The sequence below is a fragment of the Hipposideros armiger genome, unplaced genomic scaffold, assembly GCF_001890085.2.
Source record: "Hipposideros armiger isolate ML-2016 unplaced genomic scaffold, ASM189008v1 scaffold_12, whole genome shotgun sequence".
NCBI classification, from domain to species: Eukaryota; Metazoa; Chordata; class Mammalia; order Chiroptera; family Hipposideridae; genus Hipposideros; species Hipposideros armiger.
In genome coordinates, this window is record NW_017731362.1 from 4,593,053 (window position 1) to 4,617,716 (window position 24,664).

General features: G+C 36.6%; 1 protein-coding gene across 10 annotated transcripts in view; it reads right to left on the reverse strand.

Moving 5' to 3' along the window:
• The window catches only part of ATOSA (atos homolog A), an 85,511-nt gene that overhangs the window by 18,016 nt on the left and 42,831 nt on the right, over positions 1-24,664 (reverse strand). For all 10 annotated transcript variants that reach the window (XR_002126502.1, XR_002126501.1, XM_019665118.1 and 7 more), the window contains 4 exons: positions 5,867-6,051; positions 4,675-4,877; positions 4,267-4,392; positions 1,654-3,502 (listed from right to left, as the gene is read on the reverse strand). Coding sequence is in view for 8 of the 10 variants with exons in the window: in XM_019665118.1 (XP_019520663.1) it covers positions 1,654-3,502; positions 4,267-4,392; positions 4,675-4,877; positions 5,867-6,051 (2,363 nt within the window). In the remaining 2 variants the exon portion in view is untranslated. The remainder of the gene's footprint in view (positions 1-1,653; positions 3,503-4,266; positions 4,393-4,674; positions 4,878-5,866; positions 6,052-24,664) is intronic.

Genomic DNA, 24,664 nt, shown 5'->3' on the forward strand with positions numbered 1-24,664 from the left:
TAAAGAAAGTATGTCCAAATTACCTTATCGACATATGATCATATTTAGAAATATTCTGAGTCTTGTATCTAGTAAGCTAATACATATTTGATTCTTTTAATTTGTTGAAAAAACAACTACTCACAGGTAGAAAAAACTAGCATAATATTCTAAAATATAAAACTGTCAACATCAAGAGGCATTCTCAGAGGACTTAATTTGGTGGTGCATGAATATATATAATAAACATGAATTATACTAATAATATAACATGAATTTAAAACATGCATTTTAAAATATATCTAATGCAGTCACAGTACCATGTTTTTGAAGTGACACAGGAAATAGGCAAATTCTTGAGTTGAGACAAATTTATACCCAAAGATCAGGAATTCGTTAAAAAACACATGAATAAAAATCAGAAAAGACTAATTTGGGTTCTGGCTCTACCACTTCTAACTTTGTGTCCGTGGGCAAGTTTCTTAACCTCTCCAGTCACAGGGTCCTCATTTGTAAAAACTGGAGTTAATAACAGAGCCTAAACACCTCACAGTGTAGTAGAAGGATTAAATAAACCAACAAGCATAAAATATTCAGAAGAGTGCCTGGGCACATAGTAAGTGAAGTATTATTACATTTATAACAACTGGATGAAAAAAACTGAAAAAACTTGGAAAGTACCATGGCCAAACTAAGCCTCCCTATTAGGTACCAAAAAGGGTGGTGAAAAGCTGACATTCTTAAGACCAGGGTAGGTTTTTGTCACAATTATAGTTTTCAGAAATTAAAAGCCACTGCTTGATTAAACCCGTATGTTAGAGATGAGATTTTTCTGTTAAAAAATATAAACTAGAAACAAGGCACAAAAACTCTCACGTCCAGCACAACTAATCTGAGTGATAAAGAAGATACACCAAGGTCATTCAAATTTGAATCAAGGCAGTTAAGAAGTAGTTCTCCATATATCTGAGATATAAATTTGTGATACTACCTAGAGGTATAAAGAAGATTTGAGCCTAATAATTCTCTAAGTTAAAAAGTGGTTTAGGTTTAGTAGGAAGTTAAATAAAATGGAAATAACTTCAGGTATCTTTTATTTATGTAGTGAACTAAACAGTTTACAAAATATTTTAAAACACTGAGATAGGAAAGAGATTTATCATTTTTATTTTAAAATTGAGGAGACCAAGATTTTTAGAAATTATGTGACTTATTCCATGTCACCCAAGAACCAAATGGTGAAGTCAGCATTGTGACCAACAGCCTAGTGATATCACTATAGATATTACTAAAATCCTTAGCTGAGCCGGGGCATAAAACAATGAGCACGCTGCTGCCATTGTGTGGCACACGGCCAGAGCGACTAATAAACAATACATGACGTTAAAATGAGTTTTATTTCTGACTCCTATTTAGTCTCCAGCAATTGTTTATATGATTGAAATAAAGGAAATAGGCCAACAGGAAGAATTTATCTAGCATTTGCTCTTAAGTAGATGAGTTATTTGCAAGGATGTTACTACTACTGTAGTTCCATGGCAGGTTTATTATATAAGGCTGTGTGTACTCTAGATAATGGGCACTGTGGGCCTTTAGAACTAGATCTCCTCTATACAAAATTGAAATTAGAACAGATGTTTAAGAATTATATTTGAAATATTAGATATTACCTACCAAGACCTCTGTATTTTTCAGTCGTTCACACGTAGACAAGCAGTCTTTCATACTCTTTCTTGGGGAACAATTTTGAGATTTTTCATCAGTTGGATCTTCTTTCTTATCCTGTTCATTTTTTAATTGATCTGGGTTTTTGCATTTGAAGCCTTCATTATCTTTATTGAGATAATTTTCTATACTATTAAGTTGCAGATTTTGCTTACATATTGTAGGTCTTATTGAGTCTTTTTTTGAGCACTTCTTTTCAAGTTTGTTCAAATATCCAGACATTTCCAACATAGTAACTTTTATTTTTGAGTCATTTTTTTTTGGTTTATCAAATTGGTGACTGTTGAAAGATTCCGGATTACAGTTTTCATTTTTTATTATTTTTTCCTTATACTTCTTTGTGCAAATCTGTTTGTCAATACTGTCGCAATTTGAACACCGTTTATCAATTCCATTGCCAATTTCTTGCTGCCTACATTGACACTCAGAAAGTGTATTTTCCAATCTGATTGTCAAACCTAAGTTATTTTCTTTGCAATGAGACATATTTGAGGGAGGCAATAAACTAGTGGCTTTGTCCTCTGACCCTTGAAATGTACTCTGGATGACTTCGCTAGGATTGTCCTGATATAGATGTTTTCTTATTGGAGGTTTCAAAGAGGACCTGACTTTACTATTGCATTTAAAAGAACTAAACGATTTAGTAGGTATTAAGTTTTCCCCTTCACTGAAATCTTCTAACAAAGAAAATTTTGTATTAGAAATGGAAACAGAGGCATCACTCTTGTTTTTCTTCAACAAATTTTTGTCTTCATATGAACTCCTAAATACTTTAGAAGGAACTGAACTGGAGTCACGCACATTGAATGATTGCCGGGGCACATGTGATGCCGTTGGATCAATATGCTCCAAATGCTGAGCAATCCTTGCAATAACATCTTGCCGCTCCTGGAGTAAGGAGCCTATTAAAGGATTGGTCTCACCAACAGACTGACGAGAACAAACACCATTGGAAGGGCAAGTTTCACTTTGAAGAGTTTCTAGTTTTACTTGAATTTTCCCATCACTGGTGTCTTCTAAAGAGGTAAACTCGGGACTCCCAAAAGAAATGGAGAAAGTTTCTTTACCTTTTCTCACATTTTCATTTTCTTGTGAAACCCGGAAAAGTTTTGAATTAAGTGAACTAGATTCTTGCATATTCAATGCATGTCCAGAAACATGTGAACTGTTCGGATTACAATGAATCAAATGCTGAGCAATCCTTGCAATAACATCTTGTCGCTCCTGAATTAAAGAGCCTATTAAAGGATTAGTCTCACCAGCTGACTGCCAGGAACTCTGGTGGCTAGAGACACCAGAATCAATCATGGAAAATGATTTTAGAGTTCTCACTGATGTTTCATGTGACTTTTTATTTCCTGGACCACGGAAGCCCAGAATATTGGCTTGACATGTTCCACAGTCAGGTTTCTTGCCAGTGCCGGGATAGAGTTTGCCATTTTTGACAGCTGCAGAATATTCTGAGGTTGTGCCATTTTTTGCATGGAATCCGCTCTCAGGTGCCATGGTCCAAGTTTGTTTGCTACACAGACGCTGTGAACTGTTTGTACTACATTGTTCTGCTTCATTAGAAGTGTGGTGCTGATGGGCTTTAAGCTCGTGTTCTTGAATTCTTTTCTCATAAAGGCCAATATTCGTGTGAATACTACAGGTCAAAACTGGGTAATTAGATTGTCTGGGCAAGGACTGAACGCTGACTTTCAAGGCCACGTTGTGAGACACATTGGGAACAGGAAATACATGTTCAATTGGAGTCTGTGAAAAATTCCACTGTAGGTCTACGTCAGCAGCACTGATTCTAGAATCACACAGAAAAATATGGAATCAATGGGTTAATGAACTATATACCATGACTGTATATTATTTAAAAATTTTAAAACAGTTATCTGTCTTTGTTTGCATTCGTTACTACTGAGATTTTACTTTTAGCTACTTTACTATGAATGTCATTCTGATAAAACCAACATAAGGGGTGTGGTATATTATGCTTAGAATAGAGATGATCTTCTTTTAAAGAACACCAAACCACTTAAGCATTAAAGCTCAAGAATATTATAATTTAAAACTTTGTCAAAACAGAAAGAAAGGACTTTGCATTTACCACTAAACAGATGGATTCAGCTAATTCTATTATGCAAGGTGATTAAGTGATACTGTCTATCTCATGGCCACCTGCCTAAAGAGACAATTAGACAGTTGTTCAGCAGCCTGCATGTTTATAAGTTTTCAAAATACCAAAAATTAAGCAAGTCTACCATTATGGAAATTCAGCAGCCCAGAAAGTTCTTCTATTTTACTTATAATGGCAGCACTAAGTCCATTGTTAGTTTTCTAAAGTAAGCTTAAAAGTTCTCTGAAAACTATTCTAAACCAAATTTAACCCAAAAAACAAAATTCATACTGATTCACATCTACATTTCTCTAACTTGTTTTGAGAAGACCATTTGTAAATTTTATCCACTTATTCAGAAATGAAGAAAATAACTGAATGATAGTTCAACTTCTGAACAGCTAACCAACGTAGCTGAATACACACTGTATCTTTTTTTTGCCTATACATACCTGTAAAGAATATTTCGTGGAATAGCACCATGAGAAACACTCAGCCAAGCACTTAATTGAGAAAAAAACACAAAAGAGCGGACAGCCAATAGAAGAGTCTTCTCTTCAATAAATCGATCGCCACTCCTAAGGGAAGTAAAAAAAAGCATCATCTAAATGTCAGCAAGTACAAAATGACTGAATTTTAAAAAAACAGAAGCTACAATAAACATATTACTCAGGAAGCATGCTTTTAAGAGCATAGGAGTGGATTTACCAGTGTCACTTGAAGTCACATAAGTACCAAATATCTAAATTTTACTACATAGAGTGATTCAAAGACAGCATATATTATTAACATAATTTATTGAAAGTAGTGGGAAAATCTGATTTACCAAGAATAACTTCAAACTCAGTTCTACAACTTACTGTCGAGGAACTGGTTCCAATATCCATCTTTCTAACAATAATGCATCTTGCTTAATTGCAGGGTCATTCAGATCAATTCCTTCTGTGGTGGGCCCATCATCGCTATAGCAGCAGTCTGGCAGTAGCATCACTTCCACCATGATTGGAAGGTTGTTCTTCCACAACAACGCAACCTCAGACCTGGTTCGTCTGGCTTGGCGACACTTAGAGAAAATGAATATAAGCAAAATGTCTCAGACACACACACACAGTTTTACATTAAATTTGAAAATTATAATTGTAAAGTTTACATCTGTATGAGAAATGAGGCATCAATTGTAGAACTTGTTCAGGCTTGTCTATTTAGGTTTACGCATTAAATAATGAATTAACACTAGTGAGTTCTGGAGTACAAGGATCAGTACTGAGCAACATTTATGATGCAAATTTTCTTGGGGGGGGGACTATCTTTGCTCCATCATGTAGGAAAACAGCTGCCATACACAATGGCTGACAGGCCTCGAGGTGGCCCAGCCTTGCCTAGTTTGTTAATTACATCAGCCTTACAGAGGAAAGATTCATTCTAAGTGAAGATGAAAATATTAAAAACTCATTTTCATTAAATGCTCAAAATATACAAGATTGTAAAAGTTTAAAATTTTGGAATACATTTAAGAAACTAACTGGGAGGAAAATCCTTATAGCAAATAATACACTACTTACCAAAATAAATATTTTTAACAGTATTATACAAAAACATTAATGTGATAGTAAAAAGTATCCTCCCATTAAAAAAAAGGGGGACACATAAAAGGAAAATTGGTTAATGTGGAGAAATAATCATTAACATCAATCTACTAAATACACAAGAATATAAAGTCCATCAGCTAGGGCTGATACTCTAAAGAAAGGTGAATCACAGTAGCAAACAGAATCTTAAATCTGGTGCGTGAAAAGGCAGATAGGAAATTGGCTGCCCACCTGCCTGCTGATCAGCAAAGTTACCTACTGTGCCTTCAAGAGCCTTGTCTAAAAGTCACGGTTATTGGCTATGGTCCAGGATTAGGATTTTTTTTCTTTATGGTTGTGACCAATTTTATATTTAAATGTGAACATTATAATGATGCTATAACAAAATGATGACAGAATTTATAAAGTTTATATAGGTTACATAAACAATAAAAATAAAAAGCATTCAACACACAGTTTTTACCTGGGCCAGCTTGTCGCTACACTCATGTTTGGTGGTTACTGGGTAACAGGACTGTGCTGGAGGGCAATGGAAACTTTCGGAGCGACCTTTTACAGAACATTCAGGGGTTCGTCCTTCTGTTATTAACAAGGCCAAAGAGACCAGGAACTCCTCTGCATCGTATTCAAAATATTCATCTAGAGTATCTGGTATTAAAAAAAAAAACAAAAGAAGAGCCCTCACTTTAATGTTCTCTTCATCAGAACTCATCTTTTATGCCTCAAATAGCTACTGTCACATTCCATATTCAACAAAAATTTTTAAAAAGAAAACACAAACATTTCATATTCAAGTATATTCATTAATAAAGAGTGAAAAGAGAATAAAAATGAGGCTATTGAAATATAGTAAACTCTTGATTCACAAGACACATAGTCAGGAGCCGGTGGATAATTCAACATTCCAGTTAAGACAAGGCTGGTTAAAATTATGGCATGAAATCATTTTTATGTAAACTTCAGTTAAAATACCTAAGCTTTATGGATATCTTTTTAATCCTACAGATAATTATGTTCTTGGATGTCAAGTACAACAGTTTTCGCACACAAAACTTCACCAACAGCCAAAGGTTAAAATGTTTCATGTCATATATTTTTAAAAAGATAAACATCCAAATGCATGCTTCTCCCCTTTTCTCCCTTCTCCCTTCCTTAACCTGTTCCTTGTTCTTACAGCCTTAATTCGGTGACGCACGGGGCCCTTCTCTGCTTTCCTATACAGTAACAGGAGCTTCAGAGGGAGACACGCTGTAGTTACCCTGCAGGAGATGCACCCCAAATCGCAGTATATGAAAGTGTGATATTTTTTGGTCACTACACAGTTCCAAACAATCAAACCTGCAGCCATATTCACTTATTTGTAATAATTTTAAAATTTCTCACAAGTGCTCTAATGTTTTTAAACACAGTTTTAATCTTCAAAATTGTCAACCTGCTACACAGGTTGAACCTGCACACATATGTACACACACATGCACACGAACAAAATTCAGTCTGCCGTGCAGTTCGACTAATCAACACATATTTTAAGTCCCTACTACACTGTATTAGGTCATAGGGGGACACAGTGTTACACTGCACATACCTCCTAGTCTCAAAGGGTTTATGATTCAGAGATGATAGTAAAAACAAACAGAAGATTACAGCATCTAACAAATACTAAGGTAAAATTTTGCAAAAGAGGTAGGTGTTGAGTAGAACCACGACAGAGAACATGCAACTTGAATGGACAATTTCTATAGAGAAAATGTGGAAAAGGCAGGACTGGGGCTAGACTGTGAACAGCCTTGAAAGACATGATAAAGAATACCTATTTCTAGCCTCAAGAAGGCTTGTCTGGAAAAGAAGGAGCCTTGAAAGTCAATTTTATTGAGCTGGTATTTTAAGGCCATTCAGAAAAGTTTCCCTAAAATGACCATTTGTAACACATAAGAGCCAACACTCCTTAGTAACACTGTCAAGGCCATTGCCAGTTTTAAGTACTTTCTGTACATTAACACATTCAATCTTCAGAACAGCTCTTGAAGATGGGGACTATTACCACCATTTTATAGATAACTGAAGCACAGAGAAGGTTAAGTAACCTGGGCAACATCGCCCAGCTAAGTAGCAAAGTTGGAATTTGAACCTACAGAGTCTGGCTCCAGAATCTGGGTTCTTAACCACCCCATATGTGCTTTCTTTCATCGTGGCTATAAATTTTGCTTTTACATACTTTATGTTCATAAAAATGTAAATGAAAAGAACATATATTTAACATATATTTTAATAATGTATTTTGGAATATTGATGGTATAGAATTAATTTCCAGGAATCGGACCCTAATTTATAATAATGTGCCAACTGGAAAAAAGAGAGAAGTCTCAACTTTCAACTAATGTTTCTCTAGGAACCAATGAGGTCATAAATCAAGGGTCTCCTGGGACTCACTGAGTTCAATCATGGTGTCCTTCGGAAGCAAGCAAAAGATGTAAAAAGGATTCCATTCAGTCTTTCTCTGGTGGCTCTGCAGGTTTTCAAGGCTAGCTCAGGCTTGCCATGGGCTGTTGGAATAATTTTAGCTCCCAGGATATTTCTCTGAGCTCATCTGGTTTCCTCCCTCAGTTTGTGAGGTAATCTTAGAGAGCTAAGAATTGTGGCAGAGCATGCCTCCTCATCTATAGAATGCAGAGGGATGCCAAGATGTCAGCTACCAAGGATGGCCCACAGCCTAAGTAATGTCTCATATTTATGTATTTCTACTTTAAAAAAAGATTTATAGTATTTCCACTGCTGAGAGAAAACTACCAGATCAGATTAGGAAAGGGGGAAGGGCATGAGGAGGTAGGAGTGTGTTTTTTAGAGTGTTTTTCTTGTGGGCTCCCAGGACTCCATGACTTGTTATCCTTATGTCTGAAAAACTATAATTCATCTCCAAAGCCCTAGTAGGGAATGGTTTACTCACGCACTAGGAATCATAAAGTCCAATGCGATAAAAACTGAACTGTTATGAAAAAACACTTTTGAATAATATAACATTTGACTAAAATTTGGGTGCTTTGGTCATTATCTCTTCAGGTAGTAAATTAACAAAGAATTCCAAAACCATAATCTGCAATCCCTTGGATGACTTATTGAATTTAGCCAGAATAGTGACTATTTATATGAAAAATCTGAAACAAAAATTAAAGATGATGATAGTTATCTATGTAACTATTACATAAGCATTGCAAGGATTAGTGTGAATTATACAAGGGTATTATGAAACACATAAAAACTATCTAAGTGCTTGTGACTATGTGATGACAACCTTTAGGAATTTGTCAGGAAAAATTTATGGGTGATCTGAATTTTAATAAATGAGAATACTAAATCCCAGTAGTCATTTGAAAAGCTACAGTTAAAATTTTGATAATGTCACCGTCCAAAACACCAAAGAGCAGAGTTTACTGTCGTAAAGAATATGTATGAATAGTAACTAGGAACTATCACGTCATGCTAAAGAAAATTCAAGAGATATAACTTGATATTTTGATACACAGCTTACTCCAGAAATAAGTTATGATTTTTGGGCCTCTAAAGATAATTTACCTTTCCAAAAACAAAAAGTGTTTCAAATCTAGACAAATGTGAACTGCTAGGCTTACCGACTAGTTACAGGTTTTAGAAGAGAAATTATTTGATGTAAAACATAACACTGAATAAAACAGAAAGGATGTTACAGATTTTCACAGGCTATGAAGGACAGATCATTGGAGATTAGGAATTAATCGATCAAAACATAGTTCTAGACTCCCTTGCACCCTCAAGCCCTCAATGAGGATTGTGCTAACACCACAGTCTGACTGGCAGTCACAACTGGACTGGCTGCTTCTTTAATGGCAGCTCTCCTGCCTCGGGAGTTTAGCCATTTTCTTAAAAGTTCCCCATCTATTCTGTCCAACAAAAGAGGTGAACAATTTGGTCATTGGGAAAGCTTTGAACAAATCAGAGTGATCCACAGATGAAATGGACTAACTTGGGAAGCAAATTCATCATCATCAGGGATGTTCAAGGACAGACTGATAAACACTTGCCAGGGGTGTCCTTGAAGGGATTTAGACATCCAGTGGTGGCTGGATTAGACTTGCAAGGGTTCTTTCAACTCTGAGAGTCTATGACTCTCTGCTCTTCAGCAGTAGCTCAGAAAAAACCCAGAGGCAGAGGCCAGAACCACTAACCTCCCTCTTGGGAGGTCCTAACCAGGAGCCCCTCTAAACCAACACACTTACTGATTTAGAACAAAACCCAGGAGAATGCAGAGTTACTTCAAAGCTCTGTCTAAAGGGAATGGAATAAGAATGTCTTACCCATCACTGGGCTGCTGTTCAGTTTACTTCTAAAGCCTGCCGACGTAGTAAAAGATCCCACGCCCTTCATGACATGGAATAAAAAGGCAAGGTAAGCATGACAGTGACCTGGGGAATTGCTAGTAAGAAGGTTTCTCTAAAAATAATGTCCTTTTGGAGGATAATCTAGAATAGGAATAAAAATTCTCCTATGAATTTCTCTCAAGGAAATAATAGAACGAGCACACCAAGCTGAAATGTTCAAGGATATTTATTAAAATGTTTATACCGATTAAAAAAATTGGAATAAACCTAAATGTACAACAATATGGGAGTGGCTAAATACATTGTGGTACAGTTATACCTAAAATAATGATATAGATCTACTTCTGACACGTAAAGGTATTTACAATGTAAGTGAAAACACAATGTTTCAAAAGAAAGATGTTATGATCATGTGCTTGTGTGATCACATGGGCATACATGCATAGAAAGGTATATATATGTACAGCAAAATATTATCAGTCTTATAAAGCAAATACACAAACTAAATTTTAAGTAAATTACTATTCTCTGACTGGTATTAAATGATAAGGCCTATTAACTAAAAAATAACATGTAAATAAAAGCATTACCTAGTGTCAAATATTTTAATTAATTGGCTATTGTTTTGTAGAACCCCTAGTAGGTACGTCATAGTTTGGTTATCTAATATAAAAATTTGTGAAGCCATACATAAATAACAGCATACTGACTGGTTCTAGTGTTTTTCTTTCTCTTTCTTCCCCTCCCCCACTTCCTCCCTTCCTTTTTAAAACTGAACTTTTTAAAAAGTTAGGTGAAAACTAGAATCTCATACTAATATGAAAAACATATATGGATGGATCTGAGAATGGGTGTCAAGATCAGCAGAAGAGGTTACACCAAAGAATTGGACTCTCAGTTGAGGTAACCAGTATGTAGGTATTAAGACTTCATTTATTCAACAAATATTTATTATACACCTACTGTGTGCCAGGCACTTTCCTATACACTGAGACTTGGAGTTTATATTCTAGTGGTGGCAGAGAAAAACAAAAATAAATTAATAAGCAAAGTATCAGAATGTACTAAGTGCTATGCCATAATTGTAAAAAGAGCGATGTGAGAGTTATTATGTGAATGCCTTATACCAAGTATTCAGGGGAGGCTTTTCTGAGCAGATAACATTTAAAGTGAGATCTGAGGAACAAGCCATTTAGAAATTAGGGGAAAGAGCATTCTGAGCAGTGGGTCTAGGGTGAGAATAAATGGGTAATGTCCCTAGAACTAAAAGAAGGTAAGTGAGGCTGAAAGGCAGTGGGAGAGAGGGAAAGTGGTAGGAGATGAAGTTTAGAATGGTATCAGGGACTAGATTATAAAAGATTTTGAAACAGTGCGAGGATTTTAAATTTTATCCTAACTGCAATGGGAAGCCATTGGACGGTTTTAACTAGAGAAATGGCATAATCTGATTTACATTTTAAAATGATCACCCTGGCTGCTATGTTGATAGAACAGGAAAAAGAATCAAAGTAGGTATAGTTAGGAGATGACTGCAGTTGTGCAGGTTTGGGGATACAGTTTGGGGATACATTGGCATTTGGAGAGTATTTAGAGTCAAGAGTTACCTAGAGGAATATGTAGGAAACTTGTGACAGAGCCCTAGGGCACTCCAACAAGTAGCAATCTGGTAGAAGATGATGAACCAGTAAAAGGAGCTGTCATATATGGGATCATGAAGCCACAAGGGGGAAAAAAATGTTTCAAGAAGGGTGTGGTTGATGGTCTCAAACACTGGTGACGTTTAATAAAATATAAACAAAGAAGTGACCACTGGATTTGATAATAAGAAGTCACTGGTGACTTTGACAATGGCCATCTCAGTAGATGGTGATGATGGAAGATTGGACAGATATGACATACACTGTCAATTATTCTGAAGGGTGTAGATGATAAATACAAAAGCGTACTTTCCTAGTAGTCCTCTCTTAACATAAAAACCATTCATGTTTCACAATAGCCCTTTCTATAAAAACAAGATAAGTATTAAATATGCAATATCATCACTCATACAAAATTGTTTCCAAATCCCCAAAACAAGAAGTCCCCTTCTAAGTCTATGGGACGGGAGCAGGAGATTTTTCCCTCTTTATGGTCCTGAAATCCAATTACTAAATCTTACTAATTTGTTGTTTTAAATTTATCTTGCAATTAAACACTTCCTTTTTAACCTCAAGAAAATCACCTAAAATTTAAATAAATAAATAAATAAATAAATAAAGGGAAATCCTCTAGTTAGGTTCTTATTACTTCACACCTAAATTACTACAACAGTCCAATGTAAACTCTCAAGCCTACATTAGGGCAGGGCCACCACACAAAGCATTGCCAGAGTCTGACGTGAATGCTGCCTCTTGGGAGCTATACACTGAGGTGACCCTGCTTTAGGCTCCACCTTTGAAGTCTCAACTGTCTCCACCTGTGCTTCTTCATCTCATCTTTTATTAATTCCTACATGGCCGCTCTGTTTCAGCCAAACTGTTCTCTACACCATGCCCTACTTATTTCCCACCTTGTGCCATTCATTGCTCGTTCTTTTTTGGCTAACAAACATCATTCCCCCTCTCCTTTCCACCAATCCTGGGCTTTCTGAAGAGCTTTCTCTACTCCCTATTTCTTTCACAAAAGAGCTCTTTCCTAACTCATTTCCACACTTACTACGTTCTCTTCCCCAGAACTTTGTAAGCCATCTTAGGCTGTGAATGGTTACTTCACGATGCTGGCACACAATCTTAAGGGCACAAATTGCACCTCCACGTGGGTTAAGTTTCACTCTGTTCCACGGACAGATTGTACTACTAACTTCAGCCAACCTTCTCCCACACTTGGGACACTGATCACAAATGTCACCATGAAAAAGGAAAGGGCAGATCAGTGCAAATCAACTGTCATTTTAGGAAAAACTCAGCACTATTTTACAGCAACCCATCCATTTCTTTATAATAATATTCTTAGTATTTCATGGATGTAATCTCCTAATGGGTTAAATTCTACACACCTAAATATTCTTGGTTTCTAATCTATACATTCCAATCTCAAAGGTATGTGTTGTGTTTGTGTTTTGAGTGAGAAAAGGATCTTAGAAATCATGCAGTCTAATCCACCTTACTTCTAGATGAAGAAAATAAGGTACAAAGACATCACTTTCTTGCTTAATGTGGTATAACTGCTGCAAAGTAAAATCCAGTTTTCTTTATTTCTAGTGTAACTTGATTTATACACCATGAGAAGTCTTTAAGCAGAGAATAAAAGGCAAAGTTGATGTTAGTGACAAGTATAAAAAAATAGTGGCCATGGCTGTAAACAAAAGAGCAATTTTATATGTGCACTATTATTTTATGGATATTAGTTACACATAAATATTTTTGCTTACAGAAGAGTATCTTAACATACAAAAATATTCTTTATTAGTTGTTAAGCGTTCTCGCTTTGGCAGCACATATATTTTAGTTGTTAAGCAACAATAAACTTAAACTGAATTTTATGAAATTATGAAATTTCATAATTTGCACCTATTATGAAAAAAAGCAAGTAATCTGTAAACAAACTTATTATGGACTGCCTTATAAGAGCAATTTTCTGGAATTGCATGTGGTTTGTTGAATGCAACCAAATATATCTGCTGTACATTTACATTATACAATAACCACCGAGGCTAAAATTATGATTAAAGCATTACAATATTCAAAGGTGCCATCTGAACAAGTAAGTCATATGTATGATTTTTGTAATAATCTAGCTCTTTGAAAACTGGCTATACATTTTAATTGTTATATAATCCAAACATTCACTCAAACAAAGGTGATCACCATCATTTTAAATTGTGAAATGTTTTATTAAGTGCTTCCTCATTTTAATTCTCATGATGTAACATAGAGTAATAGTTAAGAGCATGAACTCTGAGGTCAGGCAACCAGTTCTACTTGCTAGTTTTCTGGCTTTGTACAAGTTACACAACCTCTCTTTGCCTTGGTTTTTCAATCTAGTAAATGGGAATAATAATAGTATCCATCTTCAGAGGGTAGTTATAAGGATGGAGTTATTATTTGTAAAGTTTTTAGAATATTGCCTGGCACTTGGTGAGCACTATGTAGGTGTTTGTTAAATTTAAAATAAAAATAAATGCAATGATGTAGTTCTTTCTCTCATTTTACAGATGAGAAAACTAAATTTGTCAAATCATTTGCCCAAGGTCACACACATTATCGGTAAGTAGAGAACCAATTCTAAGGAATAGTTCTTAACAATTCTCAGTTACAGAAGCTCATACTTATTTTTCATTTCACAGAAAAATGACATAGTCTACCAACTCAGGGCATAGATTCTAGAAAGCTCCTCAGACAGATATGTCTTCAAAGATTCTTGGTATTAAAAGAATTTAGACAGCTACTCCTTTCTTTCTTTGTATCTCCTCTGTTTAAAGCTCTTCCAATTTACATATTATGATAAAGGCCTAGATTATATTGTTCCAGAAAGAGCAATAGGCTATTTCACTTAGAAACATTATCCTTATAATGCTTGGAAAAGCTGTAGAATTATATTCGCTTATAAATAAAGTATTTCAATATTCTGTTTTATGCATAAAAACACTTAGAGTCAATTAAAATCAAGTCTGGTCCCTTCATCATCAAAGAAAAATAAGCAGCTTCTGTGAACAAAAAGACAAGGGGTAAGACTAAAAAAAAAAGGCCAAGTCCTCACTTTTACATAGAATTCATGAATTAAAGAACTCAAAGGCACCTTTAAGAGCATGTATTTTATTAATTTGTAGATGAGGAAATTGGACTTCAGAGAGGTATTCAGACAACACAGCAATATAATGGTAAAGTGAGGCCTAAACCAAGATGTCCTCTGTATGCAAGATGTTAGAAATTTGAGGACGTATTTACAAATCTCATCCAGCCTGCCTAAATTCTATCACCCTACTAAAGACCAATTCCAGTTCTGACTCAGGGAAGAATCATGGATGAAGAATGAGCCTTGGGTATTTGCTGGCTTAGTATCCAGGTCGTTCTTGTTGCTCATTCTGTACCAATTAACCAGCCTCTGAACATCAGTCTGGTCCTTACTGTAAAACATCTTGGTGTCTAATTCCCAATCCCTGTGAATTCTAACTGGACTTGCCAGTTTACACGGCCTCCAGTTTACCCGAATGCTCTTTGTTTCTCTGCCCAAGCAGCCACTCTGGACCCTATTTTTTGCCTCTGAGATATAAGGTGCTTACCTACCTAAGGTGTGTTTCCTCAATATCTATTATGTCTGGTATAAATTCCTATGTGACATGGGCATCCAAACTAAATCTCGCACTTTGAAAGTTGCAAAAGAAGAGCTGTGAATGAGTTAGAAAACACCAAAATAGAGAAGGAAAGCAGGAGTCAAAAGGCGTTAAAAGGAGTTAAAGAGGACACTGTTATAAACTGCATATTTTCCAATGGAGGAATTGAAAATCTTCTAACTTCTTTCTAGTTCCCAATTTCAATTAAATTTCAAGTCAGGTGGGAAGCAGATGCAAAGAGAAATCCTCTCATAAGCTTCAGTGTTCTCACTGCAATTATCACAGAACTGTATCAGACTATAAACTCTAGGCGTGCAGGGGCCAGGTCAAACATATTCATCAGTCTATTACCAGTGCCTAGGACAGTGCCTGGCATATAGAAGGTGCTCAACAAATACATAAGCAAAATAAATGAATGCATATGTGTAGCTTACATAGCTCATTAAAAGACTTTGGCACTTGTATGTCAACTTGAAAAATTCAGATATTATAAGACAGGTAAACTCAGATTATTAGCTCTACAACAAATGGCAGGTTAAAAGTTGTGAGGACATCAGGCAACGTACAATAAGTCTTTTTAACTTCTATTTTACTGTGTTTTTGAAAAACCATAATTTAACTTATTCACAGTGATATTTTAATAAAGAGTTGTTAACACACACATACACACACGACTAAAATGATTATATTATATATGTTTCAGGGCCTCAGTAAATACTGAAATCAGCAGTATTTCAAGAGACTGTATTTCGTTAATTCCAACTTGATAGCCAGTTCTGCTATCTGACAGTGTCTTCCCTAAAATCCTAAAAGCTGGTAATTTTGAGGGGCAGGTCTCGAAGATTTCATCACATTAAATCTCACAGAAATCAAGGGAAAAGCCTTGGCCAATTCCCTAATTACTCATTCTCTATCCTTAATAATTAGCACAGCTAGTATAACCAATGGAAGTGAATGGAAGAAAGGCAGGCTAGAAATCTGATGTGGGGGAATTGGGAATTTAAATTATTTTTGATGCTTTGAAATGTTTCTTAAATTTTTCTAATGCTGCTGTTTATGTATGAAGACATTCTATCAGGTCCAGAACTTGTATTTTGGAATTTTCATATATACGCAAAAATTTAAGATGATTGTCAGCAAAACCAATATAAGATATTCACTCAAACATTCTTAGATATTTTAAGATTAATAGTATTTTATAAAGCACTTTGAAGTTCTTGAAACACAGAATCTAAATAATGTTAAACGCCAAATATTTCTGGTCCTAAGATTAAAAAGAACCTAAGAGAATTCTGGAAGCATAGAAGGTGCTCCTTTGATATGAGCCATGACAGGCCTTGTGTACTCAGAACTCAGGCCACACTGAGTTCCTATGTACTCTAAGTTACTCACAGCCAAGTAATAACATAAGTACTAACCCTTTTCCCACCTTTACAATTACCCACCAATTTGAATTTGTTTACATCACTATTTACTATAGTAATAAAAAAATACAATGCTATATAGTTTTTAAAACACTATTGTAGATTATAGCAAACCTCTTAAAAAGTATATATGTTATGTCATTTAAACTGCTAGGGTGTATATATTATAGATTAAAAGCTTATATGACAAAGAAATATGGCATTTATTATTAGAATTTATAGATCTTCCATTAAAATAATTTAAACTAAAAGTGTTACAAAGACATAACATAAAAGAAACAACTCTTTTATAGCAAGAAAACAATTGGTGAGTTCATAAAAAAATTTCAATCTAATTAACTTACTGTTGGATTTTTTTTCACCCAATTCATCCGACATTTTCTAGGTCACAAAAGAGCAGAAAGAGTTCATCAAAGGCTAAGGAAGGTAAAGCTTGCCCTTCATGCAGTTCTGAACAGCAACTCTCTTCCCAGAGGACTGTAATTGGCTGCCATAACAGACATCTCCTTTTCCTCTCCTAACGGGACTCCCAAGAACACAAAGCCTCTAAGACATACGTGCCATCCACATTCCCCCAATGGCTCCTTAACAACTCAACCACAGTCATTTGGGTGGAGGGAAGGGTGTTTTTTTAAGAACACCACCAGTTAAGATTAAAAGGATAAGTAACTAAGAATTGGAATCAAAGAGAGAAAACGGGAGAAAAGGGGCAGGGAGAAATAAACGAAGAGGAAAGAACAAACAGCAGGAAACTAAGAAGCGGGAAATATAAAAGGAAGAAGAAAGAAAAGAGACTGAGAGTAGAGCTTGAGAAGTTGAACAGATGGGGGGCGGGGGGCTCTGAAGAAAAGCCCTGTGTCTCCTAATTGTTCCTCAGACTCCTTTCCTAAACTGCTATCTTCCAAACATTCCAAAGTAGGTCTCCCTGTCTTCTCACACATGGTCTACAAGCACCTCTATAAAAGGAGCCCTAAACTTCTATCAAAGGATTGTGTTCTGAAACTTTGTCCAAGCTGGTTATTGAGCATTCAGAACAGCTGTCTTTATTACAGTTTCTGTGGACTAACAGAGAGAAGCTACACCAAAGGCACCAGAGACGGAAACAAACAAACAAAAAACAAGCCAAATCAGGAGGAAGTATTTGCAATGCAAATAACCAGCGAAAGATGAATATCCGGAGTATTTCACCTAACAATCCAGTGAGGCTTCTAGAGGACATAAGTTGTTGACCTCCTCTAATCATCACAAAATACAAACTAGAGCCACCACGACATACCATTTCACAAGGACCAGGTTTGGGGTGAAAAAGTTAGTCTGACCAAGTAAGTGTTGGTAAACGTGTAGGTCAAAAAAAGTATTCACACCTGCTAGTAAAAGCATATACTAGTACAACCAATTTGAAAAATAATCGGGCATTATCTAGCCAAGAACTGCATGTCCTATAACTCAATAATTATTCCCCTAGGTACATAACCCAGAGAAAATTATGTGCATGTGTACTAGGAGACCAACATAAGAATATTCAAAGAAGTACTGTCTGTAAGAACAATGAAAATTTTGGAAACAATAACAAACGTCTATCATCTAGAGAATGGATAAATTATGGGATAGTCATATAATGGGATACAATACAACAGTGACATAAATACAATAAGCGATTGCTGCATGTGGGTTATAGCAGACTGTAACTAGGATGAGTTTATTTATACAAAAGTTTAAAAAACAAGCAAAATTAAACAACATACTTGATGCTTACATACATATGTAGCAAAGTATTAAAAAAGTACGAGGGGGCTGGCCGAGTGGCGCGATGGTTAAGAATTGGCTTGGGACGCCAGAGGGCCCCGGTTCGGATCCCACATATGAGGGCCAGTGACACTGCCCTCTACAGCTAAGATGCTCAACAACAGCTCAACCTGGAGCTGGGCTGCCATGAGTCGCCTGCGACGGCGTAGGCTGCAGCCCCTGTGGCAGTGGGTTGCCATGGGCTACCGTATGTAGCCAGCAGCCAGCGTGAGTGGCTAGCAGCTGCAGTAAGTGGCCGTCCAGAAGCCGGCGACTGATGTGCCTCGCCTGGGGAAGAATGCAATGATGGTGCCAACTTGGGCCAGTGAAGCAACGTCCTCCACAACTAGACTGAAGAACAACAAAAAAAAAGACAGCAACTTGTCTGTTCCCCTTCCCCCAATTCCCCAGCGCTGTTCCCATCCCTCCAATTCCCCAATAAAAATATTAAAAAAAAAAAGTATGAGGGAATAATTAACGCAAAATTCAAAATGGGACACTTTGCGTGTGACTGGTCGGGCTGTAATTGAGGTGAGGTACACAAGAGTCAGCAAACAAGGGGCTGATGATGTTCTTGGATAGCGACTGCTTGAGACGTTTTAATATTACTCTCTAAACTCTCTTTAATGCACATATTCTTTGTATGTACAATGTGCTCCATAATTTAAAAGAAAATAGCTTATTACATTATTGTCTTACATATATGACAAAAATCAACTTTTCAAAATTTCAGCATGCACATGGAAAGCTGACATCTGGGAATTGTGCACTAATGTAAAACAGTGTTATCTAGTAAAAAATAAACACTGTGCTGGGATTCCTGAAGTCTACACTCACATTATTAACCTCTTTTGTTTTAGGTTCTTTGACTCTTGTCAGACTACACCACCTCTAAAAAAATCCCTGCCAGCTTTAAAATTCTAGAAACTATTAAGATGAAGAATCACTGTAAAAAATAGGAAAAGGCAATACTCAATTTATAGTATTGTTTAACTTTCTACTGGACACAAAGCTGATAAATCCAAATAATGAGAAAACGCCTATGCCTAATTTGCCATATGTATTATTTCTAGAAGGAATTTTATTTTGTTTTCATGTAAGAATCAGCCTTTCAAGCAACACTTACTTTGAATTGAACACCAAAATTGAAAATTACTATTAACAAAAAGTTAGAAGATTTCCTTGTTGGTTGGACAGATAACTACCCTGATTCCCCGAAAATAATACCTAGCCGGAAAATATGCTGTAGCATGACTTTAGGTGCCAAAATACGGCACCTTGGCATACTGAATATTTTAAGCTGAAGGAGCTTATGGAAAAGGCGCCCTTCTCCCTGAACCAAGTCATAAAACCCTCATGTGAGGGGTGCGTGCCCTCCATATCCTGGAGGAATCATGCTACAGCTTATTCTCCAGCTAGGCCTTATTTTCGGGGAAACACGTTAAAATGTTCTAAAACACAATAATACTGACCCAAATAACTGTATGGTTCAAAAAGTTTTCTTTTGAAATTGAATAGGTAGTCCTTCGCTTTCACATTAGCACAACATTTGCTTTTGGGGTAAATGTCACTAAATATACAATAGACCCAGTCTACAACAAAGTTGTACCACTGCCACTTGCTTTCCTAGGGTCGTCTGCATCTTGTAATCCAGTCTGCTAGAAGTCATGGACTCTTCTGTTTGTGGCAGAGCTTAAAGTACTTCTATTAGCCAGTGCTTACAAACTATATGACTTAGTTATTTATAGGGTTACTACATGTCTGCCCCTTGCAAACTATACAAGGGCAGGGATTTGGGTCAGTTCTGTTGACTGACAGCCTCAATACCCAGGAACTATGATTGGTACATAACAGCACTCAAAAATATTTGCGGGGCCGGCAGAGTGGCTGAGTTGGTTAAGAGCTCGCTCAAGAGTTTGAGCTCTGAGCAACAGCGGCTCGATTCCCAGCCCGAGCTGAGCAGCCGCTGAGCTGCCAACAGGTGGCAGGATGGCTCAGCTAAAAAAAAAAAAAATTTGCGGACTGAAGTATTTATTTCTACATTGTGAAAAAGCTAATTATATAAATCAATACCCAGCTGAGAATGGTATTAGTATTTCCTAAATAACTTTCCCTTCATTATAAGAAGTTAGCTGTGTATCCTCTGACTAAAGACATTTTAAAGTAGAAAAAAAACAATTCAATCTGAGTTTTAGTTCATGATACTATCCAAAAAGTACAGTACTTCAATTTAATGAGCATAAATATCTACTGTAACTTAAGCAAATAGCTAGCTCTCTTAATTATTTCTCTGGTTTCTAAGAGATGATTTATTGTTTGCTAACCATATTGTTTATAATAATTTCTTCTGTTGATTTTAAATGATCTTAACTTTGTTAAAGGTTGAAAGGCTTTAAAAAGGTCAAATTATAACTCATCTAAACCTGAAAATTTGAAATTTGATACTCTTATAGAACTGTGATGGTTCTATAATGTGGCCTGAGAGAAAAAAAAAGGCTTTATGATCAAACAAATGTCAATTCAAATACCAAGTGACTCTAGGCAAGTTAAAATAATAATTCTTACCTCTGAGAAACAAATGACTGCCCTTTGATTTTTGGCATATCTTGCTATGGTAGAAAATATGAGGTTAGATTTCAGTTATTATTTAACCTTAAATAGTAAACCCATTGTAGTCAACGAGTATTTAAAAAGCTCACAGCCAGAAGACATTCTTGGTGAAGTTTTCATACAAAGGACCAGAATATAATTTAAGAAATTATTGATTTCATGGGGTATTTCCTTTATAATGCAATTTATTCAAGGAATGCCATGATGCATAACATCTTCCCATCTTCAGAAATGAAATATTATATACAATGTAACTGATGGCCAAAGAAAAGTAAAAATTAAAATTCATGTACAGATTTGAAAACAAAACTGACCTTTAATAACTAATTCATAACTGTAATAAGTAAAGCACTCACTGTAGAATACAATTTTACTATTTCACAAAGACAGCAGTAAGACCCAGCAAATTCAATCCTGGGCAAGTTCAGGCATGCTACTTAATTTTTTCATTTATAAAGTGGTAATGGTACATGTTAGGGGAGAAAGAAACTTCTTCCTTTTCCTCAGGCTGGGCTTCTGAACACAGGGAAAGCAGGACTTTACCACAAGCCTTATCTCCCCACCATAGCATATATTTAAGGTAAAATAGCTGATTTCTATATTCACCCCTTTTACGAATTGTTCCACAAATCTGGTGGGGTGGCTAACCTGACTGGTTTGATTTTGGCAGTCAGTGGGCTATTTCCAGTCATGATGGAGTAACAAGGACCTGATTTACCCACACACCTTAAACCACACAAAATACACAAACAACTGTTTTCAGGCCTTGGGCAACAGACAGTGCAGGACAGTGATCCCTGAGAGGGAAATAAACAGGTGAGCCCTACAATTGCCCAACCTTACTGCCTGGAGTAAGTTTCCAGGCTGAGTGAAGGAAAGGGAAAGCCAGACAGAGCCCAGCAGCCTCTCGGAATTGAGGACAAAAGAATTAGGGGAAAGGGAGGTCAAGGTGGCTAGAGTTGCAGGGCAGAGTACCAGACGAAGAGAGTAGCACACAGAAAGAGAGCTGTAGAGAAATAGAGAAGAGGTGCAAGAAAAAAACAAACAAAAAAACTTGTCAGCCTAGAATTCCTTAAAAAACTAAGTGAATACTGTTTAAAACACAGAAAAGCTGAAAAAAAATTCATCACCAACAAACCTGCACTACCAAGAATGTTAAATGAAGTCCTTCTGTCATAAGGAAAATACCATTTAGAAATCTGGAGCTACGCAAAGAGCAATGGAAATCATAAACATGTAGGCAAACATAAAATAATTTATTCTTAGTTTTTCAATCACTTTTAAATAAAATTGACTAAAGGAAACATAGTAGCGGTATATTGTGTGATTTATAACCGTAGAAGCAAAATGCACAGTAACAATAGCATAAAGGGCAATGATGGTAAAATAGAAATATATCATTGTAAGGTTCTTGCATTATACACAAAGTGGTATAATATACTTGAAGGTAAACTGTGACAAGTTAAAGATTAATATCGCATACCTTCAAGTAACTAGTAAAAAACGAAAAACAAAACCAAAAAAAATCCCACAAACCTAATTATCATTAATAAGTTAACAAAGGAAATAAAAAGAAATGTTTAGAAATTCAATCTAAAAGAGAAAAAGAATGAAAAAGGGAGGCCGGCCGAGTGGCGCAATGGTTAAGAACTGGCTTGGGATGCCAGAGGGCCCCGGTTCGGATGCCACATATGAGGGCCAGTGACACTGCCCTCCACAGCTAAGATGCTGAACAGCAGCTCAACCTGGAGCTCGGCTGCCATGAGTCGCCGGCGATGGCATAGGCTGCAGCCCCTGTGGCAGTGGGTTGCCATGGGCTACCGTGTGTAGCTAGCAGCCAGCGTGACCGGCCAGCAGCTGCAGTGAGCGGCCGTCCAGAAGCCGGCGACTGATCTGCCTCCCCCCGGGAAGAGCGCAATGATGGTGCCAACTTGGGCCAGTAAAGCAACGTCCTCCACAACTAGACTTAAAAACAAAACTACAGCAACTTGTCTGTTCCCCTTCCCCCAATTCCCCAGCGCTGTTCCCATCCTCCCAATTCCCCAATAAAAATCTTTAAAAAAAAAAAAAAAAGAATGAAAAAGGAACAAAGACCAGAAGGGACAAATAGAAAACAGTAAGATGGTAGATTTAATCGCATCCATGTTAATAATAACCTTCCACGTGAACGGTCTAATGAAAAAAGCAGAGATTATCAGATTGGATTAAAAAGCAAGGCACAACTATATACTACCTATAAGAAACCCACTTTGAATATAAAAACATGAATCAGTTGAAAGTTAAAGATTAGAAAGATATACCATGCTAACATTAATCAAAAGAAAGCTGGAGTGGCTATATTAACATCAGATGAAATAAACTCTAGAACAAATAATATTGCAAGTGATAATGATAGTGACAATGAGGTCAATCCATGAAGAGAGAATAAAACAGCCCTAAGCATTCATGCAACTAATAAAATAGCTTCTAAATGTATAAAGTAAAAGCTGATAGAACTGTAAAGAGAAACAGATGCATCCACAATTATATTTGGAGATTTCAAAACTCCCTTTTTCAATAATCAATAGAACGAGTAACAGAAAGCTAGTAAGAATATAAAAACAGTACTACTATCAACTTGACCTAATTGGCATTTACAGAACACTCAACAAAAGCAGAATACACATCTTTAGGTAGGTACACACACAACATTAATCCAAATAGGCCATATTCTGGGCCATAAAACAAGTCTCAATAAATTTGAAAGAACTGAAATAATCCAAAGTGTGTTCTCCAACCACAAAGAAATGAAATTAGAAGTCAGTAAGCGAAACATAACTGGAAAATCTCTAAACATTTGGAAACAAAATGACTGGTGTGATTTTAATAGTCATTGGAGCACGAGGTTACCAAGTGCTATGGGCTGAATTGTGTCCCCCTAAAATTCATCATGTGGAAGCCCTAACCCCCAATGAGACTGTTATTTATATTTGGAGACAGGACTTACAGGAAGTAATTAAGGTTAAATAAGGTCACTAGGGTAGACAGAATTGGTGGCCTTATAGGAAGAGGAAGAGAGCACGCGCCCTCTGCAGGCACAGGCACCAAGGAAGGACCAGTCAGCACACAGCAAGAAGGTGTCAGTCTGCAAGCCAAGAATAGAAAACTTACTGGAAATCAAATCAACATGGCACACGTTTTGTTTATATTATAATTTTTCTGAGTCATAAATATTTTTGTGTAATTTACTTCAGCTATTTTCACAACTTCTCTCTGGTTACAGATTAAAGATGTATCAGAAAAAGTCTAGACAGGTTATGTAACCTTCCAAAAAATATATAGAAAATCTCTAGAATTAACAAATCTTAGTCCCATTTCAGTACTTAGTTCCCTAGTCAACACTGTCTCTGCTGAGTCAAATGCAGATATCATTACAAATGTTCTTGCTTTTTTTTTTTAAGATTTTATTGGGGAATAGGAGGAGGGGAACAGCGTTGGGGAATTGGGGAAGGGGAACAGACAAGTTGCTGTCCTTTTGTTCTTCAGTCTAGTTGTGGAGGACGTCGCTTGACTGGCCCATGTTGGTATTATCATTCTCGGGTGAGGCAGATGGATCACCAGCCATTGGACGGCCAATCATGGCGGCTCTTGGCAATTCTTGCCAGCTGCCGGCCACTCACACCGGCTGCCGGCCACTCATGGTAGCTTATGGCAGCCAACCACAGCCCCACTGCAGCCTACGCGGTCGCTGTTGACTCACGGCCTAACTCCAGGTCGAGCTGTTGTTCCATCTTAGCTGT